The sequence below is a fragment of the Orbilia oligospora genome (genome assembly GCF_000225545.1).
Source record: "Orbilia oligospora ATCC 24927 unplaced genomic scaffold scaffold00110, whole genome shotgun sequence".
NCBI lineage: Eukaryota > Fungi > Ascomycota > Orbiliomycetes > Orbiliales > Orbiliaceae > Orbilia > Orbilia oligospora.
The window spans coordinates 604,486-624,705 of NW_011645667.1; the positions used below are offsets into that span (position 1 = coordinate 604,486).

General features: G+C 44.9%; 5 protein-coding genes across 5 annotated transcripts; 2 read left to right on the forward strand and 3 right to left on the reverse strand.

The window, feature by feature from the left end:
* Nucleotides 1-2,183: 2,183 nt before the first annotated feature.
* On the reverse strand, nucleotides 2,184-3,213 carry AOL_s00110g160 (uncharacterized protein; the record flags this gene model as incomplete). The annotated part of the gene is made up of 3 exons (XM_011126850.1): nucleotides 2,184-2,701; nucleotides 2,770-2,908; nucleotides 2,974-3,213. The coding sequence occupies 3 exons, from the start codon at nucleotides 3,211-3,213 to the stop codon at nucleotides 2,184-2,186; spliced, it is 897 nt and encodes a 298-aa protein (XP_011125152.1).
* Nucleotides 3,214-6,491: 3,278 nt separating this feature from the next.
* AOL_s00110g161 (uncharacterized protein) lies at nucleotides 6,492-7,787 on the reverse strand (the record flags this gene model as incomplete). The annotated part of the gene is made up of 1 exon (XM_011126851.1): nucleotides 6,492-7,787. The coding sequence occupies one exon, from the start codon at nucleotides 7,785-7,787 to the stop codon at nucleotides 6,492-6,494; it is 1,296 nt and encodes a 431-aa protein (XP_011125153.1).
* A 2,486-nt stretch (nucleotides 7,788-10,273) lies between these two features.
* On the reverse strand, nucleotides 10,274-12,229 carry AOL_s00110g162 (uncharacterized protein; the record flags this gene model as incomplete). Its single annotated transcript, XM_011126852.1, has 3 exons — nucleotides 10,274-10,732; nucleotides 10,892-12,094; nucleotides 12,170-12,229. The coding sequence occupies 3 exons, from the start codon at nucleotides 12,227-12,229 to the stop codon at nucleotides 10,274-10,276; spliced, it is 1,722 nt and encodes a 573-aa protein (XP_011125154.1).
* A 411-nt stretch (nucleotides 12,230-12,640) lies between these two features.
* AOL_s00110g163 (uncharacterized protein) lies at nucleotides 12,641-15,821 on the forward strand (the record flags this gene model as incomplete). Its single annotated transcript, XM_011126853.1, has 8 exons — nucleotides 12,641-12,772; nucleotides 12,850-12,897; nucleotides 12,927-13,020; nucleotides 13,078-13,265; nucleotides 13,330-13,478; nucleotides 13,528-13,588; nucleotides 13,650-14,075; nucleotides 14,157-15,821. The coding sequence occupies 8 exons, from the start codon at nucleotides 12,641-12,643 to the stop codon at nucleotides 15,819-15,821; spliced, it is 2,763 nt and encodes a 920-aa protein (XP_011125155.1).
* A 1,859-nt stretch (nucleotides 15,822-17,680) lies between these two features.
* AOL_s00110g164 (uncharacterized protein) lies at nucleotides 17,681-19,217 on the forward strand (the record flags this gene model as incomplete). The annotated part of the gene is made up of 3 exons (XM_011126854.1): nucleotides 17,681-18,063; nucleotides 18,122-18,460; nucleotides 18,518-19,217. The coding sequence occupies 3 exons, from the start codon at nucleotides 17,681-17,683 to the stop codon at nucleotides 19,215-19,217; spliced, it is 1,422 nt and encodes a 473-aa protein (XP_011125156.1).
* Nucleotides 19,218-20,220: the final 1,003 nt, after the last annotated feature.

A 20,220-nucleotide genomic window follows, 5' to 3' on the forward strand; every position in this document is an offset into this window, starting at 1 on the left:
TGGTAGCAAGGAGCTTGAGAAATGATGTTGCAAAACTTTGTTGAAGTTGGCCTAGGATTTGATCCGCGGGGGTGGTGAAACAGTCGTACGTGAGAGAGAAGCTTTATTGACAAGCTATCCCCTATTTTTATTCTAGTGCGCAATATTCAAAGTTATGTAGATGAAGAAGGATATAAATATATGTTTGAAGTTCTTTATCAGATAATTCTAGCGAGAGAGAGCTAAGGAGCTGTGGTGATGGTGATGTCAAAAAATTTAAAAGCTATCGAGGGCGGATTCTTGGGTCTTATATACCCGAGATCGAGGGAAATGGGCACCTCAGCTGGCAGCGCTATCATAGTAGATATTAGAATAGACTAGCTTTTTCTACTATACTTCTCTCATGATGAATAAAGTTTGAAGTGAGAACTCAGCCAGTCCTAACGGCTACGATTCAAATTTTCTTTGCATGCGAACCTGCAGATCTGAAGAATGTAGGACGGTGACAGCAGCGACAGGGGTCTGGACTTAATGTAGTCAACGAGAATTGTTCTCCACCAATGAGATGTCGTTGTGGCGCCAACTGATGGAACAAATTCAGGGCTCGATGCGGTTGCAGGGTACGTAGCCTTGGCCTTGACCAGACGGCTCGAATCGAGCATACAAGGCTTTCAATTCCAGCATCGTAATATATACTTACCTCACAAAATGAGCCACCGGTACAACGGCATAGTTTCCCCCCCTTGGTTTTGTAGAGGTATACATCGTGCAGATGCTTTTGCTCGGGCTCGTTTCGAAATTTCTTGTGCACCTGCACGCGGACCAACCCATATCCGCCAGAGGATACTTGACCATGCATGTCATCGGCAGGATCCGTACGATCGGTGCACACCTTTGCGAGCGCGTGTGAGCGCGCCTGACCTCAAGGCTAGGGATGCGGGAGAAATAATCTTTCCCCCCCAGAATTGAATTGAGATTCTTCGCTCAACCTCTTTCCATCTGTAACTCATAATTATACAGGGAACTACATATGGTGTCATTTAGCTACATGTCGTATGTCATGATCACAGTAAATTATGAACTTATTGCTTCTTTCTAGTCTCGAGCCTCGAGCTGGCGGTTTAGTCTTTATACACCTTGTTAAATTTCATAGCTATTTTTGGTCCCTCTGCGGGGTCGGTGTTCATGAAAGCCACTAGCGAAACGAATGTGCAAACCACACTGCGCTCTTGATGTCTTCTCAATGGCAATAGAATCAATAAGTTTATATATAAATCGGAGTAGCCTTATTTCAAATCTGCGCTTTATTGTTTTCTATCACTACAATTTTTGATAATGACGTCGATTTAATCTTTAAGCTCGAATCGAAAGAGTTCATGGGTAAGGATCGGCGCTAATATGCTGGCCTATATTTCAGACGAGCCGCCGTGGGACCTCTCGTTTGAAATTGTAGGGTGAAATAGGTCTGTCGATATAATATAGTAATATTGATGCAGCAACATTCTTACCACTCATTTGTACAGGTCGTTTAAGGCCGCGCTAGAAGCTAGGCGGTGGTCGTTTCAGAAACAAAATATAATTAAGTTAATAGCCCAGCAGGCAAGGAAGTTTAGGTAGAGTCTTATAATCTGGGATGCCCGAATTGGGAGCATTCTAGAGTTATGGGAATGAAAATAATACTTAGTTCCTCATGATGTATCTTCCACCGATCGCGAATCACGACCTAGCCAACAACATTCAAGGTTTTGTCCCGCATATTGCTCTAGCTATCAGCAAGGATATAAATATGCAACATGAAAGAGTGTTGAATGAAGAGTCGTCATGATTTGCAAGGGTTGTCCAAATCTAACCGATTTGAGCCGAATCCAAAACAGGGTCCTTAAGTTCGTATCCTCGTATTCGAGCTTGTTGCAGGCCTGCAGGGCCCACTTGTGATATCTGGGGAAGTTTCATAATCGTATGACTTTACAACATCCCCTTCGCTTCAGATTTCTGACAGTCTAGAATCCTTGCTTTACTTGAGCAATATAATATCAACAGGGAGTTCTGTCTGTCCAATAAAATTCGTTTGATTTCTCAATATATTAATATATAGCTGCAATCTGATATACACATTCATATGATAGAAATTAATCCAAATCCCAGTAGCTATCCAAACCGAAAACACCCACTCGTAAAATCCAAACCAAAAAATGCCCTCAAAATCACTTCTTCAAATAATTCCCATACAAGGACCCAGCCCTACTCTCCAATTCCATAATATCAAAAGCAGGTTTCGCACTAAACCACCCAGCCATCTCCGTTCCAACAGTCTTATAAGTCTCCAAAGCATCATCATCATCGATCTTCACTGTAGCACCACCTCTTCCAGCAGCCGCAGCATCAGCCAACAACTGCGCATGACAACTCTTCTCCAAACTCATAAACCAAAAGATCGTGCTCTCAATAGTTTTTCCACAAGTCAAAAGGCCGTGGTTTTGGAGTAATGCTGCCTTTCGAGATCCCAAAGCGGAGGCGATTTGTCGACCTTCTTCGGCGGCGAGGACGGTACCCTTGAATTGATTGTAAAGAGCGATATCATTGTAGAAAGCACAAGAATCTTGGGTTGTGATATCGAGGTTCCTTCCAAGGGCGCAGAATGCACGGCCGTAAAGGGAATGTGAGTGTGCGACGCACATGACGTCGGGGCGAGCTTCGTGAACTGCGTGATGAATCATATAGGCTATTTTCAGGAAGTTTCGATATTAGTTTAAGCAGTAAGGACTCGGGTGTGGAGTAGGTTTATCATACCAGCCGCATTGAGAAGACGGACTTTACCGCCCTCGACGACTTTTCCTTCCTTATTTACGAGAATAAGGTCGTCGGCCGTTAGAGTTGGCCATGCGACGCCGAAAGGATTGACCCAGAATGATGTTGGTTCAACGGGATCCTGTAATGATCTTAGTTTTCATAGCTCTCGTCGTAGTATAATATTGAAAATGGAGGAAGACATACTCTGAAGGTAATATGACCAGCAACACCTTCATCAAATCCATATTTCGCAAAGATTCTGAATGCAAGTGTAAGTCGGCCTTTATAATACTCTCGCGCCTTATAAGGGTCGTCAAATTTTGGAGGACCGATATCAGCGATAGTTGGCATTTTAACGGCCTGTCCTTGTTCCATCTTTGGTCTTTCTTCGACGGCAACAGAAGTGCCGTTGACCGGGGTTGGAAGAACTGCTGCGGATGCCATGTTGAAAATCGACTAGCTATAGACTAAAGATTTGACTGGACTAACGTGACTACCGGACTTGAAAAATAACAAATTGAAGAATAGCGCAAGAAGAAGAAGAATTCGAAAAAATCAAGCATTTCCCCAGATTCCAATCCCGCATTTTAATACCGGAGCGCAGAGGTAGCCATTGGATTTAAGCCGTCCCTCCACCCTCATCGACGCCAAAATAAGGTGACAATGAACTTAGCTCCCCTTCATTTTTTAGCTTTTGCAACATCCGAATGCCTCGGCTCCATTAAGTTTGGGTAGCATCGAGCCTTAGTTTTTCTGTTTTGTCCCCGCAAACCCCGCATTCGACAGCTCCATGTGGAGCTTAAGCTTTTTGCAGCGGCGCTGGTTGTCTTAGTAAACAACCACGGCTCATTCGGCAGCCTTGAGGTTTGGCTCTGTTTTCTGTGGCGAGACAGGGATCTTGCTAGGAGGGAATTGGACCCACACTCTAATCTTTCATTGATTTTGGACTTTTTGGTGTTGCAAGTGTTGGGAGGTTTTGATAGACGCCAAGCCTTTTTAACTTAACCCCTGCAAGTCTGTCCCAATCGGGAAACACGGAACTCCACACACAACACATATTTCAGGTGTCGTCTACACTATTTCCCAGGAGCTAGGAGTGCTGTTGGCTTTTCGCGTTACGTCAGGAGATTCGCGTTAACGAGATCACGGGCTTATCGATCCTGCTATTTATTTCGTGTTCTTCTTTTGCTTTAGTGTTTGTGTGCGTCATGCCATCAAAAATTCTAACAGATGGATGAAGCCGTTGAATCTACAAGGTTCCGCATTAAACGTTTATGATCTTCTCCTACTAATGGAGGGAAATGGTATAGAGCTAGTTTATTCTAAACAAAGTACACGCGGCTTGGGAATTCAGATATCCGCAAGCTCGATATGTAAATAAAATACACTTTTATCTCTCTTAAGCTTTCGGATACAAACTACACTTTATAAAATGCGTATAATAGCAGCCGAATCATTTAAATCTACGAGCCTATCTTCGGCCAGACACACCAAGCCGCGTAATCCTCCCCAACGGCCCGAGCCTTCACCCGCACCCACTTTCCGTTTAACAAAATAACTAAATCATGAGATCTTAAGCCTCCGCCTTCAAAGTAACGTCATCTCATCGGAGCTCTTCTCTACATCCCCGTCAACGGGTGGCCACATAGTAGCACAAAGCGAAACGGAGCCACAAGTCGCAGTCGGGACGTACGACAGAATTAAGTTTTTTTTGCTTGTGGCATTTTGAAGGAAGCTTGTATTCCGGGTCAGCAGGGCAATTAATTGCACAGCTTCGCGTGGTTCGTGATACCACATGCGATTCCTTGGTGGGACATTTGTAGGCACGATATCGATAGTGGGGGAGCGTTGTATTTTGCGTTTGATACAGAGAGGAGGGATAGATAGGCCTATCGGAATGTTTCCGCGGTTATACCGGTATACTTGAATAGGCCCTAATACTTTTCTTGCCTGTTGTTCTTGCGTTTTTCTTGAGGGTATTGCGGGTATTAACGGCACAGTATATACATGTGTACATATGCAAAATGTCAGATCAAGTAGATCTAGCAGTGCCGTTTTTTGATAGCTTTGCTAGGCTGCCAGCATTACTATTGCACATAGCTATGATGCCTTCAGCCGTACTTGACACAAGCTTTGCTAGGTCTGATCCTCCACCTTAGAAGGCCCTCGCTTGTTACCCTAGTTTTGCTATTGCAGGACTGAGGGAATACTAGCAGGGCGATTGCTACTACTAGGATAGTGAATTCGATCCTGGTCTTGACATCTGTTGTACACAGCCCCGTGGGTAGCATAGCTACGCATAGCAGAGAAGATAGCTTTGATTTCCAACATTTTTAGGGATGGTGATAACTGTCTAAGCCTTTTGGATTGCTAGGTTCTAGGCTTAAATAATGTAGGGATTAAAAGCGCGGCCATGAAAGGCGGTATTACGAAGGATTTCTGCGGGTTGCGTGTATTACTAGCACAAGAGTCACACCAGACCAGAACCTTTTCATGGAGTTCCATGTTGACGGTGATTATGGCAAGCTCACAGACCGGTTAAGAAAATCTCTTTTGTAACATGTGGCACAGCACTTTGGGTGGCTCAAGCTCGAAGGATAGCACGAGGGAAGATGTCAAAGCTAATTAAAATAGGAATCTATCTTCCCCAACAGCTTTCATATTCCAAATACTACATTCTATTTCGAGGATTACTATAACCCCCGGGCTGATGGAACAGACCAAGTTTTACAAGCCTCCGGAGTCGACCCAGCACCGATTCAATAAACTTCACCAATCGATCACGCAATCTTCATAGTAAGCCCGAGCTCCCAGCGGCTACCAAAGCATCACTAGCCGCCATCCAAAAAAGCAGACCACAATCCAATAAATTTATTCATACATTCTCACAATTAAAAGGATCTCAGTTATTAATATTTTGGAAAAGAAAAGTCCACAATCACCCAACCACTGAAAACTATGAAATAAAACCGTTTCGTAAAAATCCGAGAATAACGTGTGATTGTATTACACATATATGCAGCAGGGAGAGATAAGATCCCCATGTAAATACAGCGTGTTCGTACAGATCGAATGATCATATAACAAAAAAGAAGAAGAAAAAACAATATTATGCACCTATAATTAGGGTTGCAGATTACAGATAAAAGAAAAGAAAGGAAAAAAGGAAAGAAGATTCGATCGAATTGTATGCATGACAACGGGAAAAAGGTTTCGATTTGAACAAGTAAGTCAGTAGAGTTAGGCAAATGCAGTTTTATGTATGAATTCGTTGGATATGCAGGAAGAACAGAGGAAGAACGCATAGAAAAATGTTTAGGAAATATGTAAATGTGGCCACAAAAAGCAGGTGATTAACGGCTGCATGCTTATTAGAAGAAGAAAAAAATGTGAGAGTATGGAGTAAAACGTAAGCTGGCTATGATATTTGCTATGAGCAGGGAGAAGAAAGAAAAAGTGATTCACAAAACGCCATGATGATATCGTGTCCCTTTGGGAAATACGTAACAAACAAAAACGGAAAGAATAAGAGAAGATCTATCTATACATTTGATAGATGTCAGAGAAGAAAAAACGACAGACAGAATGGTATCTAACTCTATCAAAAAACCCAAATAGACAAATCAAAGGTCGTAAACCAAGCAAGGATATCTAATATAGCCCCAGACAAACCCATATAATCATCAATATACAGTAAAAACGACAAAGGCATATTCATTCGTTCAAAGGTCAACGTCCATGTCGTCGCCGAGAACCACGCCAAACATCTGACTCAGGCTACCTCGCCTCGGGTTCGCATGTTGCTGTTGCTGCAGGTTGAAAGCTCCACCGTTCAGGACAGAGTCCATGTTCATCCTGCTCTTGACTCGCTTGGCAGGGCTAGCGGGGCTTTCTGCTTCGTCGCTTTCGTCGTCGCCCTCGCCACCCTTATCATCGAAGAGGGAATAGATGCGTCTTCTCTTCTTGGTATTTGGGGTATTGAGGCTGCGACGCTTAAGGGTGCTGTTGGCACTGCCAGTTACAGTAGGCTTCTCCAGGTTTTGGGTAAGAACGGAGGGGGTAGCAATGGTTGCGTAGCCTCTGGTTTTTCTTGGGGCGAATGGGGTAGCGGGGCGAGTCGAAACGTTGGTATTGAAAGATCTGTCAATTGCCTTAGGGAAAGCCATACCAATTCCCATCATTGCGGCATTGGTACCACCGGTACTAAGTCCCAGGAAGCCTCCAAGCAGGAAATCGTCAGTTGGGTAGCTGCTAGAACACACATCGACGTTCCATTCAAAGTCGTCGTCATCCTCGGTCTGTGGGTCGTCGGTAGTATCGTCCAATTCAGAGTCAGAAGCACAGGAAGAGTATTCTCCTTGGATGACCTCGATCCCAGAATCCTGCCAGCTGACGTGGCCTGCAGTAGCAGCGCTAATGCTAGATGCAGCCGACTGGGAGGAGTATGTGCGGCTCAGGGCGGGCGACATTGGGAGTGCTGGCAGTTCTTCGATTGTAATTATTGCAGATTTCTTCTGACCGGATGAGGAAAAGATACGCTCAGAGAATAAAGAAGTAGTATCGGACTTAAGGTCCAATGGGATAGTAGAAGGATCCATGAGGTCAATATCTATGTCTAGGCTATCGTTCCCCTCGTTTTCCGAATCCGATTCCGGATCTGGTAGATGAACCTGGAGATTTTGATTCGTAGGAGAAAAGACCTCTTCGTCAGAGCTATCGTGTTCGCTCATAGATTTAACTGTGGAAACACCGCTGCTAGGAGCTGGAGAGAGATGTCGCAGATGCGGTGAAAATGAAAGCGGCCTTGTAATGGGTGAAGTTGGGGACATTGTATTTGGGGAAGGGTAACCAAATGGGGCAGTGAGGAAGGGCTCTTGAGGGGATTGAGGGCGCGGTCCACCGTTCGCTCTAGAAGGACCCCAGGAGAGAATTTGAGGCTTTGGTTGGAAAAATCCAGGGGAAAGAGACGGCGAGGCGGGGAGCCGTCGCTTTTGAGTTGGAGGGGTACCAGAAGACATGTGGGATTGTTGGATCGACTTCGCGTTGTTCTTGTTGGACTTTGTCTCGGGCGATCAACAGGGTTTAGCTCGACTGCCAGCACAGCAACTGTCTGATCTCGGGTTATAAACCGGTTTTGCGGAGGGGAATTGATATATTGATTCTGGTCTGATGAGATGGCGATGGGGATTCAAGAGTCAATTGTCGTTCGCAAAGTTGATCTCTGTGAACTGAAGGGGGGAGGGGCGGTTTAAGCACAATTATAATTAATTCTAGGCTTTGGGCTGCACTGCACTGTAGCTGGTGTACTGCGACTGTGGAAGGGAAAAAATATTATCTGCAAGAGCTCAAGCTAGTACTAGTGTTAATTAGCTCGAAGGTATCAAATCCAGTTTGATAGTTATAGGCACTTTTCCGGCAGGTCGTTAAGGTTCGTTGGCGTCTTAAGTTACAAGCAACTAGGAAAGATCTCTGTAGGTGGAGACGACGTTGGGGCATGCGCAGCCTATATAGATCTTAAAGTTGCTCTATAAGGCTGTGTTTCAAGCCAGAAGCCCCGCCGCCAACAATGCTTGCTCTATCCTACATACATGCGCAGGGAAATGGAAAAAAAATGAAAAGAAAAAAAAGAAAGGATCTAACAAACATGACACGCAATTCGAGACCTTCTCGCGCGGGTACACTCGGGAGGAAAAAGAAAGAGGGGGAAGGCCTGCGTTCCAGTAATCATCCAGCCTGGTACTCGTTTAGCGATTCATTCGTTGTTCAACTTCTGGGTCAGCGAGAAAGAAGCAAGCAAAGCAAAGTCCATTTTCTGGTTCTCGCGGCAATACTAACTAACAATAGGCAAGCCTGAGCTATGCCACATGTTCGTTCATGCAAGTAAAGCTTTCAAGCTGCTGTGAATACCGTGATGAGGCCAGTCGAGAATAAGTCGAATCACCATTTTCGAGAAACCCCGCTTTCCAATTCCCAATTCCAATTCTTCAATGCACAAGACAAACCACAAAAATTAAAATTCAAAATTTGCCTCCCCAATTGCGGATACTTGTCGCCGGCTTTGACATATGTTTGAACGTTTCTCGATCGTTCAATGTCACGCCTGGCGTTCGAAAGGGCAGGGTGGTTGGGGTTCACTTGTTGGTCGCCAGCGAATGCATTCTGTGTGTTGTATAAAGAGGAGGGCGGACCAGGGTTTGAAGCCCTTGGAGAGAGAATTCACGATGCAATGTCATCATAGTCCATACTTTTGCTCCCTGCGCGATGGCGAATGGTCGGGCGGAATGCCTCCATGATCAAAAAAACGGCCAGGGCACATTGCATTTTTCTTTTCTCGTTCTTTTCAGTAAAATTCCTTTACACAGTTTTCACTGGTTCGTCCTAGCTACATATTTTTTTTTTTTGCTTCCTATCGTATGGGCCATGGGAGGAGAGACCCTTGTGGACCCAGGCGGGAAACCCTTCAGGCCAGCGTGATCAATTGATCAATTACATTTCTAGTTTGGGAAATCAACGGTCGTACACGTCGATACGTGCCGCATCCCCCATGAACAGTTGATGGCCGTTAGTGGCAAAATGAGACGGCTTCTGTGTTTGTTGGCGCCGTCCGATGGGTTTAGATGCCATGGCTGGCTTATTCGACTCGATCTGATTCCAGCCCGTGCCGTTCGGTTTATGAAGATGGTCGTGTTGCCGCGACATCGATTGTTTCACGACCCATAGCTATCCCTAAGCCTCAAATTGAGGGACTTTGGTTCTAGGATTCAATGCTAGGCATCGGCATCGACAAATTTTTCGAGAAAAGAGTCATTTGACCGTTCTCGTTATCATGAGGATTTGAACGAAATTTTATTTTCCCTTAAATGGCAAATACTCTTCAACTTCAACAAGGAAGGGAAAAGTTTTTTATCCAGTCATGCAGTCCATGAACGTCAGGCTGCATGTTAGGGCTTTGGTGCGCTGGCAAGCTCTGATTGTATCGCTTAAAGGGTTCGTGACACCCCTGTCATAACATGGATTACAAAGACGTTTCATATGAGTTTGGAAGTCCCCGAACGGCCGACGCGAAGAGCTAGACGGGAAGTATCGGGGTTTGCTCTGATGGCCATGCATATGGCTCGGCCTTGAATCTAGAATTCTAGAAATCGATCCTTAGATGTTTGCAGAAAGCGCTTGCATATTGAGACTTCGTTGCAACTACAGTATAGATGCTAATACGCTACAGTACATGGCCAGGGTTCACATGGGCTGATGGACTGATAGCAGTACGAATTCAACATATGGCAAATTCAATAGAATTCAATTCTAATTAATTGATTCTAAAATATAAAACTAGCTATAACTGGTCTCGTTCCCAGACGTCACAAAGAGCAGCGCTATAACTATTACTAGCCAGTACACGACCATGGAATGGCCGGTTCACAAGCTGATACCGACGGGCCGTTGTATAAACACATTTGTGTTTATCTAAGTATGTACATGTATATATATATATAGAGTACCGCAATCACTCAGAATGTTCACCGTTCGTTGGCCGCAATGCCAGGCAAACTTTGCAAAATGGGGTATCGATATCTCCCTCCATGCAGAACTCCTCACCCCGACCCGTTGGTGGCGATCCTCCATCCTGTTTGAATGGACAAAATGAGGTATCCCCCTTCATGCAAAACTCCTCAATGTCAGGGTGCCAATAACATAGTTCCCTAAATGCCCTGCATGGGGACTCGAAATAGAATGGTTCAGAGCAACTCCGAAAATAGACCAAATACGGCGTGGAGCGACCGTAAGGAGACCAATTGGAGGGGGTTACAAGAGCCTTGAGTTTCACACTCTTTGAGACGGTGCCCGTATTTGGCTCTTCGTGAGAAGGTGACAACCAACGAAGAAAATTCTCTATGGCACCACTCTCAGTTCCTGGGCGAAGGGGGAAAGGCTCTAAGAAGTGAATAAATTTTAGGGTTTGAAACTACAGAAGAATTTTCATGTGTTAGCTCTTAAATGGATCCGTGGTGATTTTGCGGCATGCTTAGGGAAAATACGTGATTGTAAGATCGACAAAGATAGTTGTCGAAGGAACATATTTAATATTAACCACCATACTATGGCTAAAATAGAAAACACTTACTTTCACTACTCCAGGGTTCCATGAGTCGGGCTCGTCTAGTGGAAGAGCCAAATACTCTAGTAACGGAAATTTTGATATTGTCTCCAGGTCCAAAGGATCACCGCCTTCGGCACTGACTGGACCCTTCACACAAAACTTATGACCTGATTGTTTGTTCAGGTAGAGACTTTTCAGCGTAGTGGAATGCTTCACGAACGCGACCTTTCCCAGAGCTGGATCTCGATCGAGTCTGTGGTTCCAATTTCTGTTTTCGGGGCAAGGATACCACTTGACATATAACGATGAAAGCCCACATGAGAGTTTGCAGAGCAAAGTTTCTAGGTATTCCAAGGTGCCCGATATCTCAATGGTGAGGTTTGTAATGTGATTCAAAAATCGGGCGCATCCTAGAGTTAGCATCTTTGTTGAACCACAGTCTAAAAAGCTGACTGTTTTGATGTTTTGCCCGGCACAGGCTGAGAAAACCCCCATTTCTAACTCTGAGAGAAAAGCATCGAGGCTATTGTTGGGTTCTGGACGGGAATCCCATTTAAGGTCCTTGAAACTAAGACTCTCAAGTGCATCAAGTTGGAGCGGCCCGCTAATGGCTCGAGCTAAGTGATCATTCCCAGGGATGGTGTTGGGGTAGTATCCATGTACCGACGGTCCCATAAATCCATGGAAATTTAAACGTTTGAGCATTCGGTAATTTTGTTGGCACATCTCCCAAGCCGGGATGGGGCTGATGGAAATCGTTCCGATCCCATAAATTGTCAAGGCCTCAAGAGATAAATCTTGATTATATGCTGTCACGCTCTTCGGCGACCATATGTCGACTGGAGAAGTTTGCGGTTCGTTTTTAATAGCGTCACCAAAAGCCTTGAGGAAGACGTCCAACGCCTTGATTTTATCCTCGCCGACTCGTTCGACCAAGCGATTCAAGAGTCCTGCCATCTGTAACAGGGCTATGTCTTCATAAAAGTATCGTTCGTCGGGCCACACAATTTCATAAAGTTCTGGATCGCGAATATCCACGGTAATTGATCTAACATGCTGAAGCGATTGATGACCAGGTCGAAGCAAAGAAACCTCGAGCTCTGGCGCTGGTCCTATATGATCAACACCAGAAAGAGTTATATGGTGGTAGAGGATTCGACTGGCTACAGAATTAAATGTTTTACTGACAAGGCAGCAAGTTCTGATATCTCCAAAAGCATGTTTAATCTTAGTTGAAAGAAGTTAGTCTTAATGGAGGCTAAGAATAAAGATTAAACATGATGAGAGCTACTTGTAGCTTACCAGCAAGTAGCTGAGGATTTCAGAGAGGGTCTCTTTGGGAAGACCCGAAATTATATCCATTTTGGAGACTCCCAGCTAACCAACACGCCAAAGAAAATTATGGGGGGGAACGTAAGTGGTAATTGAGCTTGCTTAGCTCTTTGGCGTCGAAAACGTGACGATGTGATGTGGTTGAGGATTCTTCAGAATTGACGTTTGGTGCCGGCTTACATGACATCTTTGTGTTGGTGTTGTTGGATGTTTGCGGCGCTGCGTTGTGCGTTGTATAAGTGCGCCAAGAATTTGCGGAAGAAAACATTATTTGTATCACGTGAACTGCCGACTGTCTGGTGGCGTAACAGGAAGACAAGCAGGTTTCTTGGCTTGGTCCTCCACGCGCGTCTATAGCTAGTGTATGGAGTATTCAATCCGAATACCTGACAGTAAGCTATCAAATCGACCAACGTACAACTCTCGAGCTCGCTCTACAATATGTCAGACAGTCTCCAAGGAAGTCTCGCAGCTGGAGCAGCTTTTCAGCGTGATTTTCATCATCCATACACTCCTTACCCGATCCAGCTTGATTTCATGAACGCTTTATATGAGGTTCTCGAGGACGGTTCTGTTGGTATATTTGAGTCACCTACAGGTGCGAGCTCTAGATCTCAATCGTGAATGCCCTATTCTGATATAAAATCTAGGAACGGTATACTACGCCAATTGAGAGTTTAAGGGTGATCTTTAGTAGTGTATGGAAGCTTATACAAATCAATACAAGGGCAAATCATTGAGCTTAATATGTGGTTCATTAACTTGGCTCCGAGAGCATAAAAGGCGGAAGCTTAATGATGAATTAGAACGAGGTGTTGATGGTATGGAATTGATCGTGGTTTCTTTCACTCCGGCCAGTTACTGAATCGTAAATATAGATGGTAAAACACCTGGTTGGGTGTTAGCTCATGCTCGCAAGGAGAGGAAAGAGAATGCTCTTCGTTCTCGAAGAGAAATGGAAGCGAGACTTCAAAAGGTTCGAGAGAAAGAAAAAAGAGAACGGGAGCAATATATGCGAAAAATGAATGAGCAGCAGCAGGTTCGAATGTTTGGGGTGAAGAGACAGGTATACCCGAAATATAATTCTTGCTTGCCTTCCTATGAGTGAATCGCTGACGAAGCATGCATAGAAACCCGATGGCAGTCGGAATGCAGAAGACCTTGAAGTCCTAGAAGCACAATTTGAGCTTGATGATTATCATAGTGATGACGAGAGTGGAGATCAAAATGACCCTGCATTTGCCGGTTTATCGAAAGAGACAATTGAGATGATGAAGAAGTATGTTGATCTTCCTTTCGATTGACAAGTCGATTCTAACGGTTGCTAGGGTGGGATATGGTCCTCTAAGATCAAAAGAGGAAGAGGAGGAAGTACCAGACGAGATAAAGGTATCTATCCCGGTATAGACTTACCTTTAGCCGAACGCCTATTTTCTAACTACTGGGTTAGATATTCTACTGCTCAAGAACTCACTCTCAACTGTCGCAGTTCACAGCAGAGTTACGACGGGTACATCTCCCCCCGACATATGAAGATGATCTAACCGAGGAAAGTGAGGAGAAACCCGAAGAGGTGGTAAAACATTTGTCCCTCGGATCTCGCAAACTGCTTTGCATCAACGATAAAGTCAATACTCCATCAGCTTCTGCAAATACAGTCAACGACCGGTGTTTGGATTTACAACAATCAAAGTCAGCTGAGAATAAATGTCCATTTCTATTGCCAAAAGCCGACAATCAACGAAATGTCTTAAATCGAGAGTTCAGGGATTTGGCATTGGCCGATATCAAAGATATCGAAGACCTTCGTGGTGTTGGCGAAAAGTTGAAAATATGCGGATACTATGCATCTCGTGAAGCTATAAAACCCACAGAGGTTAGTCCCCGTTCTATTACCAACCAAACTGTCTTTCAGAGCTCATCTTCCCCTATATCATCTAACAGCTGAACCCCTTAGATAATTACCCTGCCTTATCCCCTGCTACTTCAAAAGTCCTCTCGCGAGGCGCTGAAAATCAGTGTGAAAAATCATATCATAATCATTGACGAAGCTCACAACCTCATGGATGCTGTCTCGAATATTCACTCAGTTTCGATATCGCTATCTCAGCTTACAAAATGTGCGGACAACCTCGCAGCGTACATACTAAAGTTCGGCAAGAAACTGAAAGGCGGTAATAGAGTTTACGTCGCTCAATGCCATCGTCTAGTAAAAACTCTTAAGACGTGGCTCGAAGACAAGTTCTCTATTCAGCCCAATGCAATTGATCCGAAGGTCCCACCCAAAATTCCAGATGGGACCGTAAAGCAAGGAGATTTGCTTCAACTTAAAGGGATTGATCAAATTCATATCTTGAAACTCGGCAAATATCTAGAAGAAAGCAAGTTGGCACGAAAGGTCGAAGGCTATACTATGTTTCAAGAGAACGAGAAGCTTGCAGATCAAGCGAAAAAGCAGAAGATTCCTGCGGCAAAAGCCAGGAAAGTCGCCACCTCAGGCGGACTTCCAGTGCTGAGCCATGTGTACGCATTTCTTCTTACTCTGACAAATCCTGAGAAAGAAGGGAAGGTATTTTATGGCCCAATAGATGATGCAGGCGCCAAAGATTTTCGAGCCGCGGTGGGGTTTAGATACATGCTCTTAGATCCCACCCATCATTTCAAAGATCTTGTTGAGGACGCGCGAGCGGTTGTCCTAGCCGGTGGTACTATGGAACCAATGTCGGATTACGTCAATCATCTCTTTCCTTATTTACCTTCTGAGAGGCTTCGAATGGTCTCCTGCGGCCATGTGATACCCCAAGATAACATGCTGGCGATGACGGTGCCAATGGGTGTTACGAATCAAGCATTCGAATTTACATTTGAGAAACGAAATGGTCCGAAATTGATAACGGAACTCGGAAAAACTATATTCAATTTGTGTAAAGTTATTCCGCATGGGGTTGTCGTCTTCTTCCCAAGCTACGCGTATTTGGAAACCGTGGTTAAAGTTTGGGAAGAGAAAGGACCGGAAGGAACCGCAAGTATCTACGAAAATCTACAATCAAGGAAAGCCGTGTTCAGAGAGGCAAAGGGAAGCAGTAGTGTCGAAGATATCCTACGAGATTATGCAAAGGCGGTCGACGAAGGAAAGGGAGCCTTATTACTCAGCGTTGTTGGTGGCAAGATGTCCGAAGGTATCAATTTTTCAGATAATCTTGGTCGAGGAGTCATCATGGTTGGATTACCTTTTCCCAACATTCACAGCGCGGAATGGAAAGCAAAACTGGAGTTTGTGGAACAATCAATGATCACACGCAGCGAAAGTGCTGTCGCTGAAGGTACTAGCTTAGATGCGACTAAACTCCAACAAGAAGCGAAAGCTGCTGCGCAAGGTTATTATGAAAATGCATGTATGCGGGCCGTCAATCAGAGCATTGGAAGAGCGATACGCCACCGAAACGATTATGCAGTTATCCTTTTGTTGGATAAGAGGTTTAGTCGGGATAACATTTGGGGCAAATTGCCAAAATGGATTAGAGATGGAACGAGCGGGGTGGCGGCAGGGAAGGCTGGGGAGGTGAAGTTCGGGATGGTGATGACAGGTGTGGGGAAGTTTTTTCGAAACAAAGTGGCGTGAAACAGTCCCTTTCGCTGTTCAAGATCAGAACGGTAGTTGTTGAGAAGCTGTCGAAACAAAGTGGATAAATTCGTATAGAGGTTATTTAACGGTTCGGACGGAACCAAAAATAAAACGCCTCTAAACGCTCCTGGATCCAATACAAACCCCATCAACCTGGACCGTGCCTAGATAAATATTATTAATTTATGTTTCGAAGACTGGTTCCTAGTTCCTACAGGACACCTGTTGGTATCGCTGCTGGATAAATCCGAATTATCGTAATCTGTATTTTCTGTTGGTTGTCGCAATCAGGATATCTAAATAAAAGCAAATTAAGGTACGATTGATTATGCGGCACAGTCACAAACCTCAAGCGAGATGTTTGAAGACAGCTATCAAATCGAATCTATAATAAAATTGTTACGACTCTGCGGTGATTTGATGAATCCGGTGGGGGATAGATCTGAGATTTGATTGCCATCTGGAAAGGCAAGCACAGCCAATCTGGTTCCTGAGACCTGCATTCAATGCGATGGCATCTAATTTTTCATGTATTGTCTAACAAAAGAAAGGACGAAGCTCGCCGAAAAGTGCCGATTAACCGTTTTCTCGCATGGAGTAGCCGGCTCAAGCGAAGCTGGTGAGTTCCACTAAGAGCCCTATTACTAATTTGAAGATTCTAGAGTGTTATTCTCCGTTTAATCGGAGTTCATCTGCCGGGTACCATTTACTACTACTACTACTACCCCAGTATATCGAAATCAACATGCCATCGACATATTATTTTTCCTGGTAGATATTAGATGTGATTTGAAATAATAGCTGATTGATCGAAGACATATCCTCCAATGCTACACTCCGAAGCTGTAAGCGTTTTGGCAGGGAAAGCTTCAGACACAGGTGTAAACAAGTTTCGCTTCAGATCGAGGCCCCTACCCTCGGCGCCATGCTCGCTTGTGCATCTGCCCGCCAGTTTGGGCCAATTGTGCACAGCCTTGCCTCGAACCCTTGTCACGACAAGACACTAGGCGCCAAGAAACAAGTTCCAGTCGTGTTTCGTCCAACTTCGGGCTGTGAAGAACAAATTAAAGATCTTCTAGGCTGATGGTAGCTAGTGTTTCTCCATGGCAAGGCGAGTGCACAACCAGCCTCACGTTGGGCGCGAAAAAACGGCAATTGGACAAGACTATATTTTCTGGATCGATGTCAATATCGAAAAGGAGGAATAAGCGAAGAAACCGGCAATCCAACGTTCACACTCAACATTCGGATTCGAGGTCCCCTGACGGACTGATGGCACAAACAACGTCAGGATGACAGCCGCACCGGACGGGTATCCTTGCCTGGAGCCTCCAACGTTTCACTCTCACTCTACCCACATTCGATGCTGAAAGATTCATGGTCCGCAGAAACATTTGTAGCACTATTCCAAACTCCGTCTCCACGGGATAAACAGCCCTGGACAAGGAACAGGCCTAATTCAGCCAGGATGTGTGCAACGCAGCTAGCTGCAAGCTGCAGGCAGCTAACGGTCGATTGAAATGCAAGGTACCCGTGCACCGCCGGGAAACCAAGAGACATATAAGGACCTGTCCCTCTTTGGCGTTTCGATATCTTTTTTTTCTTCCTTCCCTTCTACTCTTTTCTTCTACCAAGCAATTCGCTCAGCGTAGACCCTTCCTTTCCTTGTAATTTCCCTCGCCGGTCGAGATCACGTCGATCGTGATCACACTTTCCATTCTTTTTCCTTCTTTCGACAAGAAGTTACTGGCTTTCTTCCCCTTTCGTCCCGAGTAGATCTCGTCCTTTCTTTCAATCTGCTTCATTTGTTTTTAACAGAGCTTTGATAGCCTTTTTTCGATATTTTTCTAGTCAATATGTATGTCAAGGACGTTTCATCTCTTCTAGTACTGGCTGCTGGTTTCTCCAGTATTGCTCAGGCTAGCATAATACCTTCGGGCATCCACAATTATCTAGAGGCTCGCCATATTATCGAAGCTCGTCAAAACAACGGCAATAGGTTCGGTGGTGGAAACAACGGTGGCAACAATGGTGGTAACAACGGCGGGAACAACGGTGGAAACAATGGCGGCAATAACGGAGGCAATAATGGAGGCAATAACGGAGGCAACAATGGTGGGAACAACGGTGGGAACAACGGAGGCAATGCTGTGGCATTGCAACCCCAGCTTATCCAGACCGCTTCTCAATCTACTGGACAGCAGGGTGAAATCACAGCAGGCCAAGTCGAATCCGCTACGTATGTTTAGACATTAAGTTCTGTCTCTCCATTCAATCCTTACTGACATCCCCAATAGTGACCCAGCCAACTTCATCAACTTCTGTGCAGGCAAAGCATTAACAAATGGTCAGCAAAACCGAGGCGGTAGCTGTAACGGCATTGTTATGGGTGATATCCCCAGTGCAAATAATATGATTTCATCTATCTTCATCTTCCCAAAGCACAATGACAACGTTGCTCCAAACACAGACTTTGAAGTCGAAGTTCAGGTCAACAACCTCCAGGCTGGTGCCTTCACTAATGCCCAAGCAACATACTACTCCGCTCCACAGACACTCAACGGAGCCGGTAACATTATCGGCCATTGTCACATCACATGCCAGGACTTGGGTGGCGATTTGAACCCAAACCAACCGTAAGTGATATTCACCCATTTGCCTATGTAGAATATACTCCTAACGTCGCGAGAAAGACCAAACCCGGGTACCTTTGCCTTCTTCAAGGGTATCAATGATGCCGGTAACGGCCAGGGCCGCCTGAAGGCTACTGTTACTGGTGGTCTTCCAGCTGGTAACTACCGATGTTGCACAATGAACTCCGCTTCCAACCATCAGCCAGTGCTCATGCCTGTCGCACAGAGAGGTGCTCAGGACGACTGTGTAAAATTCACCGTCGGTGGCGCTGGTGGAAACAATGGTGGAAACAACGGAGGTAACAACGGTCAGAACGGTGGCAACAATGGACAGAACGGCGGTAACAACGGCCAGAACGGTGGTAACAATGGCCAGAACGGTGGTAACAACGGCCAGAACGGTGGTAACAACGGCCAGAATGGAGGCAACAATGGTCAAAACGGAGGCAACAATGGTCAAAACGGAGGCAACAACGGTCAAAACGGAGGCAACAACGGTCAAAATGGAGGCAACAACGGTCAGAACGGTGGAAACAATGGTAATCCTCAACCTCAATCCAACCCTACACCCACAAATCAAAGCACCCCTTCGCAAACAGTCGCCCCAGTTGCACAATCATCCAAGGCCGCCACTCCCACAAAACCCACTACTGGCACTAACCCATTCGGCGGGAATGGAGGTCGCCGTGGTGGACGTGGTGGTTTCGGCAAGGGCGGTCGTACAAGAGGCCGCAATGGCTTCCGCAAGGGCCGTAACTAAGCCTCTCAGAACACTAATCTTCCTCTTTTCTCCTCCTCTTCTTTTCGCTCTCTTTCGCTCCCCAAACTCCAGCACTCTCCATCTCTCTCAACAAGTATCACTTTTTTTAAAAGATAAGTAACTTATTTCCATTTGTTTTTTTCTTTTATTTTCTTTAGGTCGAACTCCTGTAAGGAACGGACAAAACGGACAAAGACGTCCAGTCCAAGGAGGCAACCGAAACCAACGGACTGGCGGACGACGTCAGCGAATCCAGGAAGTAGGTGCCTCGAATTCTACGATACCCGCCGATGCCTAGATTTCCACAGTCGAAATTTTCTATCTCGAAAAGATGTTCTTTCCTTATAATCTTTCTTTACGATAACATTTTCATTTCTTTCGAATGTTTCTTTCGACATTTGTTTGGATTTCTTTGGTATATAATTTTCTTTGCATCGATTCCGGAGTTTTTCTTTGACTTATCTAGGACGGATACCTATGGGCAAATACCACCCCGCCCTTTTTTTCTTCTTCTTTAACCTTTTACACTTTTCCTTTTCATTAAAGGGATACGACCTGGGATATTTAGAGATTCTACAAGCAAAAGGGAGTGCTAGTGCTGGAAAGAAGGTTGCCATCTACACCATCATTGTCTATCCAAAAGCATGTATTTGGATTGGACGACACGAAAAACTACTTTTGAAGAAAGCCATACTTTTTGTTTAATTACATCTTATTCTTAGTGGATGGAACTGGTCTATTTTTGCATTCTCTGTCTCGATTCCTGTATATTTCTGAAGTCGAATGATACCAACTTTTTTTTCCCTGCTCATGAATAGATCCTACCTCCTGATTCTCCCATGAAAGGTTCCTCCATGGAACTCCCCTGTAAAAGTGTTTCTCCTCCAAATCACCAAAACACATCTGCGACTTGTACAGTATCATTAAGAATCCTACGTCATAATTTTGTTTCTCTCGGTTTCTCATATATTAAAAAATTAATAAATCTTATAAACTTTTTAAT